General features: G+C 44.3%; 1 protein-coding gene across 1 annotated transcript in view; it reads right to left on the bottom strand.

Annotated features, from left to right (window-relative positions):
* Positions 1-1,789: 1,789 nt before the first annotated feature.
* Positions 1,790-24,696, bottom strand: part of LOC137431465 (uncharacterized) — a 42,217-nt gene continuing 19,310 nt past the window's right edge. The window contains exons 2-5 of the mRNA XM_068122814.2: positions 19,466-19,531; positions 17,983-18,063; positions 5,673-5,774; positions 1,790-5,340 (exon numbers count right to left, since the gene is read on the bottom strand). Coding sequence (XP_067978915.1) covers positions 4,112-5,340; positions 5,673-5,774; positions 17,983-18,063; positions 19,466-19,526 — 1,473 coding nt within the window. The 5' untranslated portion in view covers positions 19,527-19,531 and the 3' untranslated portion in view covers positions 1,790-4,111. The remainder of the gene's footprint in view (positions 5,341-5,672; positions 5,775-17,982; positions 18,064-19,465; positions 19,532-24,696) is intronic.

The following is a 24,696-nucleotide window of genomic DNA, read 5'->3' as shown; positions in this document are numbered from 1 at the left end:
TTGTGCCCCTGATGCGGTGCCACCCACCCCTCCTGTAGGTAGTGATAGGCGGACTCGAAACAACGATTTCGAAACGGTTCGAAACCTTTGCGACACTGCTGTGTCTAAACAGTGCTTCGAGGAGTGCATCGTCCAAGTCACGTGGTTGCAGCAAATGAAGCTTCATTATGTCATACTGTTTCGAAGTTTTGGTGGTTCGACGCTGCCAGTCACACAAGCACTCCCCATCAGAATTTCCTATTCCAAAGGTACAAGCATATAAATGCCTTCTTATATATGAAAGTCTACAAATAGAACATAAATATTGTATATAAGCTATACTATTGTCACACATACTTTATTTATACACAAATTATATAATGAAAATGATTAAAACAACTCAGGAGACGACGATGGTTCACGAGCGAGCGGTATTCAATGACAAAGGTCAAAACCGACATTGAAAATATATAAATAGGAATGTATTATCTGTTATGAGACTAGTTAGCTTCACAATACCGAAAATTCGGTTCGATTCCGACAACTTTGAAAATTTGACCTTTGTGACCTTTAAATGTCAAAACGAAGGTTACTGACCTTGAAATGAGATAGAAAATGATGTATAATCAATCAGTTATGAGGTTCGTTAGCTACATAATACCGAAAATTCGGTTCGATTCTGACAACTTTGAAAATGTGACCATTGTGACCTTCAAAGGTCAAAGATTCTGAAATTTGTTGGAAAACGTGTATGTCATGATGTATGTGATAATATAAGATCATGTACGACATTTCACCCTATCAGGAAGCGAACAATGTAATAAAACCATCAAAAACCGACTTTTTCTAAATTTTGTGACCTTGGGGCGAAAATGAATAATCGAGCTCCGTGGGGCTAGACACATGACATTGGCCTAACCAAATATCGAAACCCCTGTCAGATTCCACCAAACCCCTCGGAGAAGATGTAGCTTGAACTCGATTACCCCCTAAAAAGACATCTTTAAGCTGCGTCTAATCTTTAAGCTGCGTCATGTCATCTAAAAAGACATCCACCCACAATGGGCGCAATACGCCCACTCTAAGCAGGACACAACTAGATTATGATATCAACCTCCCACCCAAGTTTCATCAAGATCGGATGATATCGGGTAGTTATGCTGCGGACAGACACACACCCAAGACGAATATAGTGGTCACTCCGTTTGATAACTCGTGAACCAATATGACCATATAAAAGCCTACTTATATATGAAGGCCTACATATTCTACATAAATCCAGGTCTGTTTATGTCAGGATATTGTAGACTATTCTTAAATGAAAATATATGCAAGTAACTTACAAATTGTTGAATCATTGTCGGTGTTTTTTTGGGGTCTTCCCGTTACATTTACATGCATTTGACCAGCAGACGTCACCAGCAGGCAGTTTCGAAACACTGAATCATTTTCCGAAGCAATTGGTTCAATTAGATCAAAGGTTCAGAAAGCCTAGTTTCTCCCACCACTACCTGTAGGTTAGGGCAATAATACGGAATCAATTCAGGGTGCCGGCGATAACTCGCATACTCTTCATCGAAAGACTCCACGGGATCGTTTGCATGCACCAACTAATGCCAGCGCATCGGACATCCAGCTCAACGTCCATCCAAATGCACCGCCCTGCCTGCAAAGAAACAATCCAACAGAGTCGTCGAGGATTAAACCCAGACTAGACTGCTCAAAAGCAAGTGCACTACCTCTGCATCATCCCGTCACCGAGGCAATAATTACAAGCAATGCAAGTTGCAATAGAAACAATAAAACGGAATGGTGATTCTCATCAGTTTTATTGAATTTTAATTGAGAGACAAATAACTGCAAGAGAAGCATAATGAAAAGAAGAATCTAAATACATGTACAGAAAGTAGTAAAATACCAAGCAAGCTTTTAACATAATCAACGTAATGTTTGTCCATAATCATCATTCGAGTCTTGCAATAAGAAGGCGGAGGCTTCATTGAAGATGTTAATGTTTTGCCAGTGTTGAAATCGATTCATAGAGGAAAGCAAACATTTACATGTACTTTAAATGAAAGAAAAACTTTACACCAAATGGCATAAATGCAACACCTCACTATGGACCCTACGTTCGCAGTTTAACAAAAAGAAAATTCTAACCTGACAACATGGCCAACAGCGAACTTAAATCCTCCAGAAGCAAGCTTTAGCTTATCCGCATAACTTCATTCTTCTTCTTTATATTCTATGCCTTCTCACAAAAAAAAAAAAATGGTACTTTCAACATTGAACTAAATACTTTACATTTGGAGAAAATTCCGGTCATGACAAAATATTAGCAATTATATTCTCGCTCGATATTCTATTCTCGACTGCTTGAAAAGATGTGTTTTTCAAGAGGGTCCAAATATCCGCCCTCCTCCACAATCCACCTCCAATCAGTTAGATTTTCATTTTCTTTCTCCAGGAAATAAATATTTACACACCAATTTTACATTTACTCTATATTGCTCCAAATTGTCCCAAATGCATTTGCGTTGTTGCAGGAAAGTTTTTTTTTTTTTTGCCTTAACACCGATCTGTTCTGGGTCCGATTCATTTCTCTGCCTTTTGTCGCCGGTTTACTTTCCTTTTTCTTTGGGTACACCGGTGAATATTCATGTAGCTATTACATCGCTTGTAATGCATCACCATCTGTTGATACATCACACTGTTTATTAGCAACAAGGTGCAGACCAGAAATACAAAGAAAGAAAGAAAGAAGAAAAACCAACCGAGTTCATAAATGTGTCACTAAACCTAAGCTCAATGAACAAAAACCTATAACATTTGTTTTTCAACCAACCCAAATCACTAAAAATCGGGAATTTATTTTTCTATAATCTACAAATGGTCTTGTAACTGCACGTTTATTGAATATCACATTAATATTTCTTTATAAATCCATTATTGAAAGAAAAAAGGTAATTAAAGAGTAAAGAAAGACGTTTGGCCTTGCATTGCTGCATCACGAAACCAAAAGCTATTATAATGACTGCATTTCATCAACCTGATCATTTTGCTTCATGGAAATGTCCAAATATCTGTGTTAATGGCCCAGAATGCTTCTTGCAGTATGGGATCTCCCCGCAAGCTCTGCTATTGTTCTTTCACGCATCTCAAGTCGTCTGGACATCCCACGTCTAGGTGCTTGCTCCATCCTGTCCCACACGATGGCACATTGACTTTGTGTCATTTGTCATTAATATCTTCCTAGAGCATCAATTTGTGTGTGCGACCACAAACGTGCAGCTTTAAGTTCCTTGTGCAGTTTACACTCGACACTTGCGCACTGGTTAATCAAGGTAACCGACACAGTTGAGACGTTTACAGTTTTGGCTGCAGTTGTGTTTTGATAAATCTGAAATATAGAAAGTGATTCATTTGGAATAGTCTTGAGTGCTGTATAAAGGGAAATAATAGGTGGAAAACTGAAGAGGCAACGGTTTGCAGAATGTTTTGGTTTGAGCACAATTGGTTGAATACTCCACCACGTCAGATGTATGGCATTACACCGTATTAACAAGCTCTTCAATCTTTCCTGTGTAGTTTTTGATTAGCTTCCCTCTTCAATAAGTTGTGATGCCTTGGCCTCTATTCCTCCATCACAACAAAAGGTTTTGCAACAAATGTTTTTTTATGTTTTTAGATGTTCATGAATGTTATGAGTGATCTCCAAACCACAACTGTAGAGATAAAATTCAAAAAAGAAAAAGGCTAAGTCTATGATGGGCAACAATAATTGCTTTAAAAAAAAAAGGCTAAGTCTATGACGGGAGGCAGCAATTGCTTAAAAGGAAAAAGGTTAAGTCTATGACGGGCAGCAACAATTGCTTAAAAAGAAAAAGGCTAAGTCTATGACGGGCAGCAACAATTGCTTAAAAAAAAAAAAAAAACTTTCACAATACCCAACTGTTCAAATAAATATTGACCCAAATGAAGCTCTGCACATGAAAAGTAAGTTACACATGTTTTTTCATTTAATTATACTTCATAAATCTGAGCATTTTATTCCAAAGCCACCATGGGGTATTCCAAACACATGAGAACATGAAACACCTCAGCATGAGCGCTACTGATGTTGTCCAACGCACTAAGCACATTGATTCAGTTCGTTCCTCTTCCGACGCTCAAGTGCAACGCGAATGCGCATGTGGAGCTTCAGATGCTTTTCGAGCACAGATTTGCGACTAAAAGCCTTGCCACATTCTTTACATTCAAAAGGCTTTTCATCAGAATGGCAACTTTGGTGAATGTCGAGTACAGCTTTTCGACAAAAGCCCTTACCACATTCCCCACACTTATAAGGCTTTTCACCTGTATGACACTGGATGTGCGTCATTAATCCCTGCTTCTGATGAAAAGCCTTACCGCATTCTAGACACTCAAATGGTCGCTCATCGACGTGGAACCTTCGATGAGTTGTGAGGCGTGATTTTTGGAGAAAGGACTTACCACATTCTGCGCACTGGAATGGCCGTTCAGAGCTGTGAAGTTTCTGGTGAGTCACCAGTCCTGACTTTTGGTGGAAGGCCTTGCCACATTCACCACATTCATGCGGCCTTTCCTTTTTGTGAAACTTCGAGTGTGTGGTTAAGCCAGATTTATCGAGGAAGGACTTGCCACATTCTGTACATGTGTGTGGCCTGGCACGACCCTCTCCTATGTGACAACCAAGATGCTTTTTAAGATTTGATCTGTGCATGAAACATTTATCACACACCTCACACTTAAAGGGCCTTTCACCTGTGTGACTCCTTATATGAGCTACAAGGTGGGATTTTTCTATGTAAGCTTTCCCACAGTCAAAACACTTGTACGGTCGCTCATTCTTATGGCATCTGAGATGGGCTACCAGACTAGATTTGTGTGTAAAGGCCTTTCCACACTCCTTGCATTTAAAGGATTGAATACCTGTGTGGCACCTGATATGAGCTACAAGGCTAGATTTGTGCATGAAAGCTTTCCCACACACATCGCATTCAAAGGGTCTTTCCCCTGTGTGACACCGGTAATGAGATTTTAGGCTGGGTTTGTGCATGAAGGTCTTACCACACTCCGAACACTCAAAGGGCCTTTCACCAGTGTGGCCTCGGAGGTGCGTAAGCAAGCGAGATTTGTTCTTGCACATCTTACCACATGCTTTGCATTCAAAACTATGACAGTCAACTCCGTCTTCCAATACTACCACAACAGTCTGCACTGGCTTCATCTCTACAGGCTTACAGTAAAGGTGACAATTCTGCACTTCAGTAGCAGTTTGCACCTTCTCGAGGAAGGTATTTGCAACACTTTCTGGGATGGATAATTGCACTTCCAACTCTGCGAAAGAGAAAGCAAACACACACAAACAAACAGCCAACCATCACACTGCGAGAAAAATAAAATAAAAAAGCCGTGGTGCTGTCGGAGAATATCAAAGAAAGGAGGATAAGAGAATGCAAGAGGGGTGGGAAGTTGTACCACCTACCCAACCATCACACTATTATAGCACCTACCCACAACAAAGAATACATACCATCAAGATTCAACTGCATTGAAAACACCGACAGAGAAATGCTGTTTGCAAGTATTAACAGACACTTAAAATAAGCATGAAGCAACACCACAACGGCTCCTTCACGTGAGCTCTTCACAACCTTCATATATCTCACCAGTTTGAAAACTACTCATCATATCTGGAGACTCTTGCTTGATTTCTGACTGAGCCATGAGCTCGATGTTGTTGCTCAAATCATGGTCCTGAGCATGTTCACCTGCAAAAAATAAAGATTGCAGTCTGCAGGTTTCATGCAAACATGTGACAGCAGATGTTTTGATAAAAACAGCAAAAATAAATAAAATATAATAAAACAAAAGTAGCTCAAGAATTCATAGAACACTAACCCCACGCTGTCTTGAGAAATAAGGACATGGACGGGGTCTACATGCGGCAAATTTGATTGGTTGCAATTATGTAAAATGCCGTAATATTTTGTCCAAGCACTGCTAAACAGAAGGGTTTTGAAAGTGCCAAAAAAGGCGATTTGTGTTCTCGTGTTCGATTATACAATTCAACTGAAATAAAATAGATATTTTAAATATTTTAACGGTTGTAGAAAAAAAATTCTGGAAGTTTACCACCATTATGACGTCCTTAAAAACAGCAAGTTTACTGTTTGGAATGATTTGCAATTTTGTTTAACTGTCGGAGAGGCAGAGTAAAACAATTATCCCACTTCTCTCTGCACCTGCACGATCGGGACAAATTCAGAGCCAAAGTCGTGCTAAACTACAGGTTTATGGAAGATATCACACCAGAGAAAGCAAATATTGTCTTTGAGAGCAAACACGTCTTGCCCACAATTATGTTCTCATGTTATTGAAATGATTGTACAGCTGTCATTTATACATCAGGCCCATACATTTAAAGTGTGCATGGGGGAGACTAACATGTGACTGAGGGTAAAAATGAGAAAAAGAAGAAACATGAAGGTATAAAAAAAAAAAAAACACCTTTAGAGGCCATTTTTTTCCCCGCAAAGCGGGGGTTGGCCTTTTTCGGGGACCGTGGTTGTTGTTGTTTTTCGGTCCCCTTTTTGAAGCAATGTTTTACGGCCGGATGCCCTTCCTGCCACCAACCCTTTTTGTCGCCTTTTACGACAAACAGGGAATTACCAGTGAACTGGTTCTCAATTAGCCGACCTCGGAAGGATGACAGGCTGAGTCAACCCCCCTGTCAAGTCAACCCCCCAGGCTGAGTCAACCCCCCAGGCTGAGTCAACCCCCCAGGCTGAGTCAACCCCCCAGGCTGAGTCAACCCCCCATATCAGTATATGATAGCATTTTCCACTTCAGGTCATTTTGCGAAAGAACTTGGATGAATTGTGGTAGCCGATTATATCCCCTCAAAAGCAATATTTTTATCCTCTACATAAAAGGCAGCCATTTTAAAGTAGGAACTGAGACTGTGTATCGTATGATGAGGTGCTCAACGTGGCCATTAACCACATATCCACAGTATAGTGCATTATGATATGTAAGAAAAAGGGCTGGCACTCGATTTTTGTGCCAAAAGTGATTTTTTTGCAGTTTTGTCAACTTTAGGGGGTAAATTAAAAGGAAAATTAGGGGTTGAATTTTTTTCGCGAACTTTTCGGCTATTTTGGGGAGCCTTTTAAGGGGGGGGTGACCCCCAAAAATTGCACAATCTATATCTCGGCTCCTAGACAATGTCATGTCAATGTCTCTAGTAGACATGCTAGCTTCATGATCTTGGTGTCTAGGATAGGGTTTCTGGGTGCGCCGAGTTCAATTATGTTGTTTATGAGGTGATCTGAGGTCAAGGTCATAGGCTCAAGGTCACCACAGGGTCATAAATGGAGAACTCATCAACGAAGATGGAGAACTCATCAACGAACCACTGCAGATCCCTGCCAAGCCCCCCCAGAAACCCCTCCAAATGCAAATCAATTACCGAGACGAGCCTGAGATCAAACTGACTCCAATCAGGTTCCCCAGTTACCCTTTCAGCCGGGGAGTGGACCTACTAAAAAAGTACTCGAAGTTCACCCACACGTGGGCATTAGCCAACCTACTCGCCAATACACCCCTGCCTAAGGCACCTGACACTGATGATGGTGGAGGAGATGCTGGAGATGCCACAGATGCTGCAGATGTTGGAGATTCCAGAGATGCTGGAGATGCCACAGATGCTGCAGATGTTGGAGATTCCAGAGATGCTGCAGATGTTGGAGATTCCAGAGATGCTGCAGATGTTGGAGATTCCAGAGATGCTACAGATGTTGGAGATTCCAGAGCTGCTGCAGATGTTGGAGACAAAACCGAGATGATTTTAGAAGTAACAGAAAGAAAGGGGAAGAAAAGATTGAAGAAAGAAGATGTGATGCCAACTTGGGCAGCCATGCAGCACCTCCTCATAAAAAAATCAGAATGGCTACCAGCTACCGACAAAAACCAATGTGGAAGTTGTGGCACTGCTGTTTCGAACATCACCCACTGATTATGGTACTCTTTACAATGTTCTTTGTTTGGCACAAGACATATCGGCGGTGGTTGTTGGTCCTGAAAGAAGAACTCTGATCACTCTTAATCTCGACCTCTATCAAAGGGCACTTCAGCTGAAGGAGTCTGTCAAGAACAAGAACTGGGTCCTGAGGGCTGGACTTCTCCACGTCATTTTTGCTGTACTTCATGGACTTGGCAAAACATCAGAGGGGAGTGGCCAAGACACCGTAGCAGTAGACGCAGGTATCTATTCTTCAGCAGCGCTGAGAGGGATATACAGCGGCAAGAGCTACAAGCGAGGTGTGGAATACCACATCATGAATGCTCTCGCCATCCTCCTGCTTAAACTGGACGTCGTCATCGGAGAACTACCTCCAAGTGCGCTCAAGGGACTGTGTGTAGCATTGCGTAGAACCCTCCATGAGCGTGACCCAGAAATGGTATCCATCCACGAAGACCTAGGGAGCTACTATTCAGAAAATATCCAACAGGAAGAGGCTTCAATTGGAGGTGGGGAGATGACTCAGTTCTTTGACAATTACCTCGAGCAGGTTGAGGCTCTTCTCAAAATCATTGCAGGGGCGAGGTCGAGAGACTGGGAAGGCTGCCTGGCTGCTATTGAGAAAAACACAAAATACTTCCATTTCCATGGCCTGATCAACTACGCAAGACTAAAGCCTCCACATTTGGCCCAGATGTATCAGCTGAAAGACGATGATCCTACAACATGGGAAGCCCTCAAGAATGGTGACTTTGTTGTGACCAAGTCTATGCAGGCCTTCTGCAACCTCTTCACAGACCAGGGGTTGGAGCAGATCAAACTTCTCAAGAAGCATGGTGCACTGCCTGGCATCACACAGGACGAAGCTGATCTCGACAGGTTTGTCACTACAACGCCTCACCTTGCGCGGTTGGTGCAGAAATATCTCCAGCCCTTCCCGAAGACTTCAGCAGCAGAGGAGAAGAAGGAGCACTACCAGCTGGCAGGAGATATATGTATCAGGTCAAGCCAGAACGTTCTCAAACTGAGGGACAGTGTCATCCTCCACTGTGAGGGAAACCCTTACACAGTGAGCACGCCTCTCAATAATATTTTCTCCTCAGCCGTTATCCCGGAGAAAGCGAAGTATGACATCCTCAACTATCCGACTCTGGGGCAAGAGCTCTATAAGACGTTTGTGGAGGAGCGGCTCCTACCAACATCCAAACTATCAATTTGGGATCGAATGACCAGGCCAAAGTATAAGACCTTCAGCAACTGGAGGCCGAAGAGTAAGGTGAAGGTTGGTGACAAGGTCATCAAACTACGTGAGGATTGGGAGCTCCTTGGGAGATGCCTAATAATCAGTCAGTCAGGGCCGTTGCTCCTACCAAAACTCGAGGAGACAATTGAAACCTACGAGATGTCAGTGATGCCCCGTTCTATGTTTGCCCCTGATGGGACACTCCTCCTGCCAGTTGACAAGGCCAGCCTCATGCAAGCCATTGAAGCGCCGCCCTCTCAACCGCCCCCTCCAGATCCAGTTCAGCATCCCACAGCATCTACTACTGTGTTCAAAAAGTATCCGACCTTTATTTTTCGTGCGTAAAAAAAAAGAAGCTAGGGAGGCGTTGATTGGTGCACGTATGTAGGCGATCCTAATGCACACGCGTGAATTATTTCCCACCTGCAGAAGCTGTCATTCGACGGCAGACCGCCGATGAGTGAGGACATGTAAGTGAGCGCCGTCGGATTTTCGTTTTTGACAAAATGATGGAAAAACTTGAACAACGCTACTGCATCAAATTTTGTGTAAAGCTTGGCGATTCCCAAGTGGAAACGATCTGCAAGATTCAACACCATTCATTCCATTATGAAGGAGGATTTGGGCTTCAGGAGAATCTCAGCGAAGTTCATACCAAAGCTGCTAACGATTGAGCAGAAGCAACTCCATTTGGAGATCGCACAGGACATGTTGGAGACTGTGAACAGCGATCCCAGCTTCCTCAACACAGTGATCACTGGCGATGAGTCCTGGGTTTATGGGTACGACCCAGAAACCAAGTTGCAGTCATCACAATGGAAGCATCTAACATCGCCAAGCTTTACACAAAATTTGATGCAGTAGCGTTGTTCAAGTTTTTCCGTCATTTTGTCAAAAACGAAAATCCGACGGCGCTCACTTACATGTCCTCACTCATCGGCGGTCTGCCGTCGAATGACAGCTTCTGCAGGTGGGAAAAAATTCACGCATGTGCATTAGGATCGCCTACATACGTGCACCAATCAACGCCTCCCTAGCTTCTTTTTTTTTTTACGCACGAAAAATAAAGGTCGGATACTTTTTGAACACACTACGTACTTATAGTCTTATATCCTGGATGCAATGGCCATACTGCAGGCGATGAAGAAAACGCCAGGGATGAAGAAAATCATTCACCTCAAGCACGCCTTCATAAATACCATTAAAAAGCGTACATATAAGGGTGGTTACGAAGAAGTCAGGGTACTCTTTGATCAATATCTTCCCCTCAGTCTGAAAGAGAAGGCAAGGGCAAAGAGGGCTACATCAGACGAAGCTTCAAGCGCTGGATATGAGGTCCATGACGAAATGAGCATCACGACTGTTCCTCGGCGGGAGCTCTTGTCCTCCTCCAAGACCAAAGGTCAGCTTGCAAGGATTCTTGCCCAGGGACTTCTACGGGAGTTTGAGGGACAGGATCTGCGACTTATCGTCTCATATGACACCAATATCAAAATCAATGCACCCCACAGGCTTGAAGAGGACTTCTTTACCCATGAGCACGAGGAGGCTGACTCACAAATCCCCCTTCATGTTCTTCACTGCATCAAGGATTGTGAATTCAGACATATTGTTGTTGCATCTCCGGACACTGATGTGTTGGTCCTCCTCATTGACCTCACAGCGCATGGACGTTTGGGAACTTTGACCACATTGGAATTTCACACAGGAAATGGCAACAAGTTCAGAAAGATCGATGTGGTGGAGAGAGTGAGGAGCATCAGCCGTAAGAAATGTCAAGGTCTCATTGGGATACACAACTTCACTGGCGCTGACTGGGGTGGTAAGTTCGTGGGTGTGACAAAGAAGAGGTGGATCACAGAGTACTTCAAATTGGGTCTCAATGATCCCATCATTGATGCCTTCCAGAGATTGGGAGATGGCCCTCTCTCATCGACGGAACTAATAGACGGAAAACTCCCTGAGGAGATGCAGCCTCTCGAACACTTTGTGTGCCGTGTATACTCTGCCAATGGCCCACAAACACTCCCCCAACTTCGCTGGGAGCTCTTCAGGTCGAAAAACATGGAGTCTGAGATGCTGCCCCCCACCCGAGCTACATTGCTGCCTCATATACAACGGACAAACTTTGTATGCATGGTGAACAAAGCCTATGTCACTACACATCCCCAACTTCCTAGTTTGGAAGACTGCGTTTGGGTCATCAAAGATGGTGCAATCTTCCCTCTACGGTGTCTTGAACTGATCAAATGTGGCTGTAAATCATCTGTCTGCGCACGCAACTGTTCTTGTGTGAACAACAACCTCCCCTGCATGCCGCTTTGCAAGTGCCATGACCAAGGATGTCAAAACGTCAGGCATGAGAAATTCGATATTGAGGACGAAGAAGTATAAGGATCGGAATTGTAAGTACCATTTTTGTAATTGATAGCTGATTATGGGTAAATTGATATTTGTTTAGTTAATGCATACGCGGTGTAAAACTGGTGTAGTAGGGCCTATATGTTGGTGCGATTAGACCTTATATTACACTGGACGTAGTGTAACTCAACAAAGTGTAAGTAGATCTGTCATGAGATGAAGAATGTGGTGCATTATAATATGTACTTGCTCAGCATTTATGTGTCAAAACTAATGTTTTGTAGTTGCACGGTTTTTTTTTTTTTTTTTTTTTTTTTTTGTATACAAGGTCGAGGCTCGTGAAAGAGCGAACATTAATCACACAGAAAGACAAACCGACACATAAAACATATAACATAGGGAGCGGTAGACAAGATGGGGAGAGAGGGGGAAGGACACAAACACAACATTTGAGAGCAGGGACCGAGAGACATGGAGACATCGAGAGATCTGAGAGAGGGCGAGGGCTTTAGGGGGGGGGGGGGCGTGGGAAGGGGGCGGTGGGAGAGGTATAAAACATATGGACACTGCCAGGACTTCCAGGAAAGAAGTTGGAATTTCAAACAAGGTGGATCTGGGGTGAATTAGCGGGGGTAGAAAAGATCAAGGTTTTGGATGGGGGAAGATAAGAGATGGTGGTGAACAGCTGTTTTAAAGACCTGGAGGGAGGAGTGGGATTGAAGGGAGTGAGGGAGTTTGTTCCAGAGGCGGGAGAAAAGAGGAATGAAAGAGTGAAGGTGAGCAGAGAGCCGAGATTTCGGCAGTTTAACCATCAGAGGGTTGCTGGCAGATCTTGTGCGACCTGTAGGAATATTTGGGGGACAGAGCACAGAGAGAGCTGGGGGTGCAAGGCCGGAGAGGAGTCGGTAGAAGACAGAAAGACCACCTACCTGCCTGCGGTGAGTGAGTGAAAGGCCCTCAGAGATAGCTTCATCGCGGGAGATTCCAATAATTCTGAAAGCTTTGGTTTCAACAGCGTGAAGCCGAGCTAGGTGTGAGGCAGGAGCACCGGCCCATAGGGGAGAACAGTATTCCATTGAGCTGCGGATGAAAGCCTTGTATGTGGTGAGGAGCTCAGGTGTGCCGAGGAAGGACTTCGCACGACGGAGGATGCCCAGTCGGCGACTGGCTTTGGAGGCCAGCTTGGAAATGTGGTTTTCCCAAGAAAGATCATGGCAGATAGTGAGACCCAAAATCTTGAGCGACAGAACTTCTTGGAGAGGATTGTTGAGAAAGTAGATGGGAGGGTTGTCCAGTCGATCTTTTCGGAGAGACATAGTAAGAGTGTGAGATTTGTCAGGATTGAAAGACATGTTCCACTTGTTTGACCAGTCTGTGATTTTGTCCAGGTCTTCAGAGAGTGAGGAGGCAGCAGACTGCCGATCTGAGGGAAGAGGAATGGAGCGGCAGAGAGTGGAGTCATCAGCAAAGAGATAGAGAGGATTTTCGAGAGAGTCAGAGAGATCATTGATGAAGACCAGAAAAAGCACGGGGCCCAGAACACTGCCTTGGGGAACTCCAGCCTGAACAGGAAGAGGAGATGAGAGAAACCCATTCAGGGCCACACGTTGACGACGACTAGAGAGGAAGTCCGCCAGCCATGCGTGGAGATTTCCATGGATACCAAAGGAGGAGAGTTTGGTGAGCAGAGCGGGGTGCCAGACCGTGTCGAAGGCACGTGATATGTCGAGGGAGACAGCTCTAATTTCCTGCTTGGCATTGAGGACCTCCATCCATTGTTGAGACAGCAGAAGCAGCATGTCCAGAGTAGAGTGACCTGGTCTGAAACCAAATTGATGATCAGAGATCAAGCCATTGGAGAAGAGGAAAGATTTCATATCCGAAGCAATGATGGATTCCATGACTTTGCTGATAATTGGGAGAAGGCTGATTGGTCTGTAGTTGCTAGGATCTGTTTTTGCACCTTTTTTGTGCAAAGCGGTGATGTTGGCTGATTTCCAAGCAGATGGCAGTTGACCTTGAGCAAAAGAGAGGGTGAAGAGAACAGAGAGAGGGTGAGATAGAGCAGCAGAGCAGGATTATTTATCATGAGATGTGACTTTTTTTTTTATCATGAGATGTGACTTTTTTTTTTGTTTTCACCACATTTTCACCCACCCAAATGACATTGACCATGACCTAGTTTATAACCTGATCATGACCTCGAATGTAAAAAAAGATGTCACCACTGAATTTCTCACCCAACAAAACCCACATGAAGTGGTACTATATGACATAGTTCAGTTATTTTGGCTGATTTTACATTTTGGGGTCATTTATGACCCTGTGGTGACCTTGAGCCTATGACCTTGACCTCAGATCATCTTGTAAACATCAAAATTGAACTCGGCGCCCCCAGAAACCCTATCCGAGACACCAAGATCATGAAGCTAGCATGTCTAGGAGCCGAGATATAGATTTTGCAATTTTTGGGGGTTCCCCCCCTAAAGGGCCCCCAATACCCCAAAAGTTAACGAACAAATTCTACCCCTAATTTTTCTGTTAATTTACCCCCCAAAGTTGACAAAACTGCAAAAAAATCACTTTTGGCACAAAAATCGAGCGTCATGACATATCATAATGCACTAGTAATGGATTTCTCTTATTCTCCAGTAAAATATACAAGTTAGAAACAGTGCAGCAAAGAGTGACGTGTTTTCATGAGATATTTCTTTTTATTTTTCTCGACAGCTTCGAAGGTACATCAAAAATCTGCGAGAAATCCTGGTCCCAGACGAGGCCAAAAATGTTGTCCAGCTTGGCTGAATCATATGCTACTGCTGCTACTCGTACTACTACAACTACTAATTTTTTAATGGCCATAATTATTATTGTGGGGTTGGCTGGTGAAACCTTTTGACCCAACTCTTTCACAAACCAGCTGGCCAGGCTGAACTTTCAGATGAATGTGGCAGGGATTTGTAATTTGTTCAGGATGCTGGTGATAACTCGCCGACTCTTGGCAAAAGATCCAACAACCAATGCTAGTAATCAGGTCATCCAGCTTAACATCAATCCGAGGGACGACATGCTTTGTGATGCAATGTCCTGTCTGCAAAGCAACAATCTGCTAGAATATGATAGGGTTGGGAATTTAACCAAGACTAAACAGTTCAAAGGCAAGTGCAGTAACTCTGCACCAACCTGCAGGCCCAGCTCGGCTCAACACATCCTGACAAACTTGCACTTCCTGAAAAACTGCACTTGGAAACGCCGTCATGAGAAAGAAATATGCCTGGTGGAAAATGTGGCATGACTGACAACAAAAACTATTGTGACGTATCAACGGTGCTGTCAGTTATAATGCCTTTGGAGAATGGAAGAAGCAAAAACAGCAGAACAAATAGGGTGTGAGGTATAAATAAAGGGACGGGGAAGCGGGAGGGCACTGAAATAGCAAAGGTGGAGGTAGCTACATAATTTCAAAAGCATTACAAAACAACTTTAACCTTTTGTTGCCTTATTGCCTGGAATTAAAATGCATTAAATCAGATTTTTCCACCTTTATTTACACATCGTAACCAACAACTTCCAAGTGAAAAACAAATTTTACAAATTTCATAAAATTTATTAAAAATGAAAAAACTAGAATATCTAGGTGAGACAAGTGTCCATCCCCCTTATAATAGCAATAATTTTAAATTAGCTCCGGTGTAACCAATCACCTTCAAAATCACACACCCAATTAATTGGCCTCCACCTGTGTTAAATTGCAGTGATTCTGATTAATTCAGAATAAAATCAGCTGATTCTGTAAGTTTCTTCTGCTGAGTAGTGCATTCCACAGCAAAGACTCAACCCTGAGCACCAAGGAGCTTTCAAGACACTTGTCCTCTCACTTGTCCTCTCGAAGAAGTTCTGTCACTCAAGCTTTTGGGTCTCACTATGAGCCATGATCTTTCCTGGGAAAACCACATTTCCAAGCTGGCCTCCAAAGCCAGATGCCGACTGGGCATCCTCCATCGTGCGAAGTACTTTCTGGGCACTATTGAGCGCCTCACAAAGCTTTCATCCACAGCTTGATGGAGTACTGCTCTTCCCTCTGGGTTGGTGCTCCTGCCTCACACCTAGCTCCACTTCATTCTGTAGAAACCAAAGCTTCCAGAATCATTGGTATCTCCCACGACGAAGCAGATTCTGAAGGGCCTTTCTTTCACTCGCTCACCGCAGGCAGGTTTGGTGGTCTGATTTCTACAGACTCCTCTCCAGCATAGCTCCCCCTGCTCTGTCCCCCAACTATTCCTTCAGGACGCAGAAGATCAGCCAGCAACCCTCTTCTGGTGAAACTGCCAAAATCAAGACTCTGCTCACCTTCACTCTTTCATTCCCCTTTTCTCCCGCCTTTGGAACAAACTCCCACACTCTCTTCAATCCCACTCCTTCCTCCAGGTCTTTAAAACAGCTGTTCACCACGATCTCTTATCTTCCCCCATCCAAAACCTTGATCTTTTATTCCCCTGCTAATACACCCAAATCCACCTCTTTCAATCTCCGACTTCATTCCAGAAACTCATAGTAGTGTCAATTTGCTTTATACCGTGTACCCACCTCCCTCTCCCTTGCACAGATCTCCCGATGTCCCTGTTCTCTACTGTTGTTGTGCTTATGTGCTTCCCTCTCTCTCCCAATTTTGTCTACCGCTCCCTTTATTACATGTTTTATGTGTCCGTTTATCTTTTTTGTGTTTAATGTTAGCTCTTACACGAGCCTCAATCATGTATGAATGAATGAATGAATGAATGAATGATCGTTTTAAGGCCATTTTTCCCTGCTAAAGCGGGGGATAGCCTTGCGGGCCCCATGACAATCATGGTTCCCTGTTTGAGGCAATGTTTTTATGGCCGGATGCCCTTCCTGACGCCAACCCTTGGTCGCCTCTTACGATGCGCAGGGATACGGTGCACCTATTCTAAACCGGGGTACACACCGGGATATATTGTATACTATATATAGCCTCAATCATGTATATTGTATACAAAAAAAAAAAGAGAGAAAAAACACAAGAAAGAAAAAAACAAGAGACCTCCAGGATAAAGTTGTGGAAAGGCACAGATCAGGGGATGGGTATAAAATATTTCAAAGGCCTTGAATATCCCTGGGAGCACAGTCAAGACAATCAATAAGAAGTGGAAGGAGTATGGTACCACCAATACCCTGCCTAGATTAGGCCATTCCTCCAAACTGGATGACCAAGCTCAAAGGGGAGACTGGTCAGAGAGGACCCGAAGAGGCCAATGGCAACTTTGAAAGAGCTACAGGCCTTTATGGCAAAGAATGATCACTGTGTGCATGTGACAACTATATCCCAAGTACTCCACAAGTTTGGCCTGTACAGTAGAGTGTAGGGTGGCAAGAAGGAAGGCATTACTCAAAAAAACCCACCTTGAGTCCCCTTTGCGGTACTCAAAAAACACTCCGGAGATTCTGAAGCCATGTGGCAAAAAGTTTTGTGGCCTGATGAAACCAAGATGGAAATTTTGCCCGAACATTCAAAACGTCACATTTCGCGCAAACGCAACACAGCACAGCACATCACCCAAAGAACACCATCCCTACTGTGTAGCATGGTGGTGGCAGCATCATGTTATGGGGACGTTTCTGATCAACAGGGACTGGGGAACTTGTCAGGATAGGAGGAAAAATGGATGGAGCAAAATACAGAAAATCCGAGAGGAAAACCTGCTGCCCTCTGCAAGAAAGCTGAAATTGGGAAAGAAATTCACCTTTCAGCATGACAATGAACCGAAGCATACAGCTAAAGCTACACTGGAGTGGCTAAGTAACAAAAAGATAAATATCCTTCAGTGGCCCAGTCAGAGCCCCAAACTAAATTCAAATGAAATTCTGTGGCATAACTTGAAGATGGCTGTCCATAAATGCTCCCCATGCAACTTGACTGAGCTTGAACAATTTTGCACAGAAGAATGGGCAAATATTGCCCAATCAAGGTGTGCAAAGGTGGTAGATACCTATCCCAACAGACTTAAAGCTGTAATTGCTGTCAAAAGTGATCCCACCAAGTATATACTCATTGGGGTGGACACTTATCAGACCAAGATATTCTAGTTTTGTATTTTAGGTTATTTTCTGAAATTTGTAGAATTTGTTTTTCACTTGGAAGTTGTGGGTGACGATGTTTAAATAAAGGTGGGAAAAGTCTGATTTAATGCAATTTAGTTCCAGGCTACAAGGCAACAAAAGGTGTAAATTTTGAAAGGGGTTGCAGACTTTATATAGGCACTGTATGGCAACACATACTACAACTTATTCCATCAAAAGACGAAAGAAAGAAAACAGCAATAAAAATCAATACCCTCTTCGCAATCCTCAACCCTCGACTCCCAGAAATACTCATTTTCTTCATTTTCCACGTGCGGCATCCAATTTTCGGCTTCTGTTTTAACATAAAATAAAAGGTCTGCAGAGACACATAATTGCAAAAGACAAATAAGGAAACTAAAATCTTTATGTTGCACAGAACAATAAAAGAGCCGTTATAAGAAATAACAATTTATTATATGTGCCCCGGAAACATGTAGCTTGTAAACACCTTTATTTAACATGTAGCTTGTAAACATGTAGACTATCATGTAGCTTGTAAGCCTGTGCAGGTTGCCAAAATAAATTGAGGATACACAAAAGACTTGGAAATGCAAATTGTACAGTATTAGAAATAATTATGGAAACGTACAAGAAATACATGTACAATAATCAAATTGCGAGTACCATCAAATAAATGGCGAATATTAGTAGTTTAAGAGTTTCCAGTTCTAGTTTGAAGTGAATGGAACTTGCTTCTCTCTAAGCTAAGTACTGTAGATCAGGTAGGTTACTTGTGTCTGCCCATTATTCCAGTCTGTACAATTATGAAAAAGGGCGAGTCAAAAGTCTGGAGGTTCGGAATATAGAGGACGAGTTCGAGTTCCGTGGGTTGGAAGTTCGACATATACAGGGTGAATTTGAGTTTCCACACTTTTAACTCATCTTGTACAATGCCAGTTTGTTTATTAATGCGAGAAACAATTCCTCCCTTTGGGAGCAGCTTGGGGAGGAGGAGGAGGATAGAGGGGGAGTTGGAACAAGGAGCAAGGGAGGCACTGGATTTTTTTTTTGTGCCCATGACCTGACCCTGGGTACTATGAACGTATGCAATTAATTTTATTACGCTCTACCAGGAACACAAACAACACGGATAAACGCTATAAAAGGCGTCATTGGTGGCTGCACATAGATACACTTGACCATCTATAACAATAAAAGGCAATGTGTGCGTGGTGTGTGTGTCAGGGTGTCTCCTCCATGACTCAAAACCCATGAAACCTCGTGGCCCCAAACTTTGCACGCATACTTATCAAACCCCAAGGGAGTGCCTGAATGAAACTGGGTGTTGCGAGTGTGATGAAATATGTTGTATTGTTTCGAGCTGAGTGGCGAGACTATCCGCGTGAAGGGATGACATTGAGGGAGCTTATATAGACTGTGTCCATTCGGTGCCTAGTGGTGGCATACTGCATCCCAGCGCTGTAGACTACCGAGATTTAACAGGTACGTAAAGGCTTTCTTGCAAGGAACTAGAAAGAGATGTATGCTTTGATTGCCTTTATATGGAACTAATAAAGTGTATTATTCTGTTGTAGGATTGGTATGAGAAATAGTTCAACAAAGCCTCAATTATTGCAAGAGGTTTGAGTTTGATTCCACAACAGTATGTGTTTAAACATCCTTTTTGAAGATAATTTGATCGACTGACAAATCTACAAATTATTCCCGAATGACATCTTCCAAAGAAAATATACCTTCATCCTCATTCACAAACTCCATCGATCCAGTGGCCATCTCCTCATTGGAAGCCTCCATTGCATCTGCACAAAGAGCACAAAGACTTTACTTTTTTTTAAAGTAACAAGTATAAACTGTATATATATATATATATATATATATATACATACATACATATATATACATACATATATATATATACATACATACATATATATATACATACATATATATATATATATACATATATATATATATATACATATATATATATATATACATATATATATATATATATATACATATATATATATATATACATATATATATATATATATACATATATATATATATATACATATATATATATATATACATATATATATATATATACATATATATACATATACATATATATACATATACATATATATATATATATATATATATATATATATATATATATATATATATATATATATATATATATATATATATATATATATATACATACACACACACACACACACACACACACACACACACACACACACACACACACACACACACACACACACACACACACACACACTAGCAGAAGTACCCGGACCGGCATTGCCGGGCGGGGGAGAGGGGGGGGAGGGGAACGGGGGGGAGGGGAGAAGAGGGGGAGGGGGAGAGGGGAGAAGAGGGGGAGGGGGAGAGGGGAGAAGAGGGGGAGGGGGAGGGGGAGAGGGGAGAAGAGGGGGAGGGGGAGGGGGAGAGGGGAGAAGAGGGGGTGAGGGGAGGGATGAGAGGGGGAGGTGGGTGGGAGGGGGGAGAGGGGAGTGGATGGGGGAGGGGGGGAAGGGGGAGGGGGGAGGGGGGAGGAGGGGAGGGGGGAGGGGGAGGAGGAGGGGAGGGGAGGGGAGGGGTGAGGGGGGGAGGAGAGGGGAGAAGGGGAGGAGGGGAGAAGGGGAGGGGGGGAGGAGAGGGGAGAAGGGGAGGAGGGGAGGGAGAAGGGGAGAAGGGGAGGGGGGAAGGGAGGAGGGGAGGGGGGAGGGAAGAAGGGGAGGGGGAGGGGGGAGGGGGAGAGGGGGAGAGGGGAGGTGGGAGGGGGGAGGGGGAGGAGGGAGGGGGGAGGGGGAGGGGGAGTGGGGAGTGGGGAGGGGGAGGGGAGGGGGAGGGGAGGGGGAGGGGGAGGGGAGGGGGAGGGGGGAGTCAAGTCGGAAGTCATTGTCGTCAATTGAATGTCGCATTTATTTTTTATTCCCTGTCAAATGGCATTGGTCCCGCATTCCGAATCCGGAAGTCGGAAGTCACTAAAAAAAAAAAAAAAAAAAAAAAAAAAAAACACCTTTAGAGGCCATTTTTCCCCTCAAGCAGCGGTTGGCCTTTTTCGGGAACCGTGGTTGTTGTTGTTTTTTCGGTCCCCTTTTTTAAGCAATGTTTTATGGCCGGATGCCCTTCCTGACGCCAACCCTTTTTGCCGCCTTTAACGACAAGCAGGGAATTACCAGTGAACTGGTACTCAATTTGCCGACCTCGGAAGGATGACATGCTGAGTCAACCCCCCTGGCGTTAATTCAGCGATTGACCGGGATTCGAACCCAGGATCCTAGGATCCTAAGCCGGCACCCTAGCCGCTAGCCCAACACCAGGGACCAGGAAGTCGGAAGTCATTGTCGTCAAATAAATGTTTCACTCTCTGCCACATGCCGTTGGTCCCATGTCAATCGGATGAAGTTGAAAAATTAACGTTACGAAGTTTCTCTGGGACGTACTGATTCCGAATATGAAGTTGAAAAATTAACGTTTCGAAATACGCTGATGACGTCATAATTTTAAAACGCGAAGTTTTTTAAATTTTAAGGTGTGCTGTAAGTTGCTCTGAGACATACCGATTCCGAATATGCCTTTGGTTTTGCTCTGCGATGAGTAGTCCTCAAGTTATAAGAGGACAGACAAACAAACAAACAAACATACTTTACTGCTTTATATATACTAGGGCATGCCCGTACGTGGGTGCCCGTTCCTTGCCAAAAAAAAAAAAAAACGCTACCCGTACGCTCTACCCCGCCCGTACGCCCGTACGCCCGTAAACAAAAAAAACAACGCTCTTCGCTTCCGCCCTTCGCTCTGACTGAATTGGGAGAAATAATGCGCATAAGAAATCGAGAAATTATTATTTTCTCCGGAAGAAATCGAATTACGAACCGTAATGGCGCACGCGCTCGGCTCGGCTCGCTCTCACATCGGCCACGCCTACGCAACAACGCGTTCTGTGATTGGCTGCCGGAAGTGCAGTCTTCACTGTCCGGAAGGTCGCATATCGCAGTTACGATGAATCGCAAATTAGTTTTAATTAGTTTTAAAACATAGTTGAACGCCAACATAGTTTGCCAACGTGAAATAAATGAATACGCTCTCAAATGTGCCGTCCGAGGCAGAGTCTGTTCGCCACGTTCGGCACACGTGATAGCTCGCTGCTCTCTGATTGGTTGAATCGTTTTTTGGACATAGCTCGGTAACTACTTCTCCGATTAATATGAAACCTTGAAAAGGCACATCCTCGGGTCCCCAGCAATATACCTGGCAAGTTTAAAGTATATCGGACCGGTAGTTGTCGAGAAACAGCGGTCACAGACAAACAGACATACATACATACATACATACATACATACATACATACATACATACATACATACACACAGAGATTACTGGAATTATAGATAGATATATATCTATATATATATCGATATATATATCTATATATATATATATATATATATATTGTTACGGACGCGGTTTGGATGTTCTTTTTGACCGAGCGGTTGGTATGACCACGACCGAACAGTTATTCCCCGACTAGACCCCGATTCCACCCAGACGTTGACCAAAATCGCGCTATGCTAAATCAATGATGGAAAGGACACAACGACTGGGATAGATGAAACGACGCAAGGGTACAGTTCTCAAGACCTCCGGAGGAGGGTATAATTACAGTGGTGGAGAAAAGGGGGTAGATTACACGGTAGTGAGGTAAAGACACAGAAGAGATAGGCACTTAAATACCGTCTTATCTTAACCCAGACAGACCACAGACAAACGGAACAAGGCTGACTTACACAGGGATTGATGGCAGGAAGGGACAGGTAGTCAATAGCACAAGGTGCACCTTGGCTCGGGGACAGGATAAAGCACGGTCCAGTCCAGAGATGCGGGGAGGCCTCACAGCGCTCGGAGGGTACGTCTTGCTTGCTCCAAGCTCAGCGCGCATCTGACGTCACCTCCCTCTTCCTGTGCATGCTCAGCGGGGAGTGACACGCCCTCGGCTGGTTGGCTCCGCCCCCCTGGGGCCGGTCCGCTGCTTCCATTGGGTGCGGGGGTTACCGGGCTCCGCCCTTGACGAGGAGCTGACAGGGAGCCCCTATTTGGTAACCCCGTCGAGCACATGTTCGATGGCGGCTCGTTGGGAAGGCCTCATGCCCTCCCAACACCCCCTACCAACCAAGCCGGAGTGAGGACGCGCACTCCCTGTGCACGCCGCCGCCGTTGCTGTTGTTGTTGTTGCTGAACCGTGAGGAAGAGCTGCGGGGAGGTATTGGGAGGTCCTAAACTTCCTAACGGTGCCATACAATCACATTCTGGTGCAACGAAGGGTCAGAATTAATGGAAACGAGTCCTTAACTGACATAGACTAAGAATAACTAGCAAGATGTCCTATAGTTGTCTTACATGAGATGCGGTGAACCTGGGCACGACATTTAATGGGGGAAATAGGGGGAGGTCGGGTCTACAGAGTGTTGTTTACAGAAAATGGGACTAGGGAATGGGGGATTGGGGATAGTTGGGAAGTATTGAGGAAATAGGGGAATATTTACAAGCGGATATGGATGGATGCAAATCCCATATCTGCAACATTGCACCCTTCTCTACCTCGGGGCGGCCCGACCCGATAAATTTTTACCTACTTTAGTGTGGCACTCAGATGTAGTTCCCTCTACTATTAACTCAACCCTGAGTGCGACAGTTTTACAGATGTTCACAAATGAGTAAATATGTCCCCTGCGACGTTGCACCCTTCTCCTAACAGAAACACACCCACAGGATAACCGAATCGCGGAAAGCATCCTCAAACTAAACATACAGCCGGTAGGGAGCATCATTTATACAAGACTGATATTTACACTACGATCCAGGACCTGTTCTTTGAGGAACACATGCAGATGTTATGCATAGGGAGAGCACGCATGCCAGCATCGATACACCAACCCACGAGTGCCCTGTGGCCCTACGGCCTTTAATAATGTGCAGAGCACCCCGTCCAAGCACCAAAAGCACCACCCCATACGCACAGTCAGCACCATCCGGTGCACCAATAAAGTGTTCAATAACAATGCACAATTAAGTGTCCATGGTCACCGGTGGTGTCGCAGCCGGCCGATGTTCTGCCGCTGGTCTTGCCTTCATGGAGTGCACTTGGCCTTCTGGCTTCTTTAGAAATAGAGAAAGGCGCCAACCGCGTCCATTTCTGAATTGTGGCCGTCAGGGGGGCCAATAAAAGTGGTTCACCTGTATGGCATAGGTGCCACGTTGACCCAGAGGTCCATCCACGGGTGGTGCTTGACCGCAAAAGAACTGCGGCCATTGTGGGCGGCCACAAAAATTGCGGTCCATATGGTGTATCGATCCAGGCAGCAAGCAGCGGAGGTACAGGCCCACAACTGCGGAGCCAGCACCTCTCTCTCCTCTCTCTCTGCCCCAAAGCCAGATCCTCGGAGGTGGGAGACAAAAGAAGACAAGTGAGTAAGGTGGTAAGGGCGCAAAAGTGCACGCAATACAAGGTAATGCACACTGGGGGCACATGGGAACCAGGTGAGACAGGTACGTTCCTACCGTACGCCCCCCCCCCCCCCCCCACCAGGTAACCTACATTGCCCCTCCCTTACCCCTTACTGTATCCACAAAACACAACACTACCCATAAACATCTACTTTACACATCAACAAACGTCCCTACTGTCTTCCCCGTTCCTCCCATAAACCAAATTCGTCTTCTCTCCCTCCTAACCAATCAAATTTGCCATTTCCAACTCTCATCAAAATTTGCCATCTCCAACTCAACATCAAAATTTGCCATCACCAATTCATCATCAGTCCCTCCTAAGGAGGGAGAGATGGAATCACCCCAATGTCTTATCCACGTCGTGATGCGTCTCACAAATCCAAACAGCAATTCTCATTTCCTGCAACACAGAACAAAGGAA

Source organism: Myxine glutinosa, chromosome 7 (assembly GCF_964187855.1).
Source record: "Myxine glutinosa chromosome 7, kmMyxGlut1.1, whole genome shotgun sequence".
Classification (NCBI taxonomy): domain Eukaryota; kingdom Metazoa; phylum Chordata; class Myxini; order Myxiniformes; family Myxinidae; genus Myxine; species Myxine glutinosa.
Note: the sequence above shows the minus strand (reverse complement) of the source record. Positions and strands in the feature narration are given on the sequence as shown.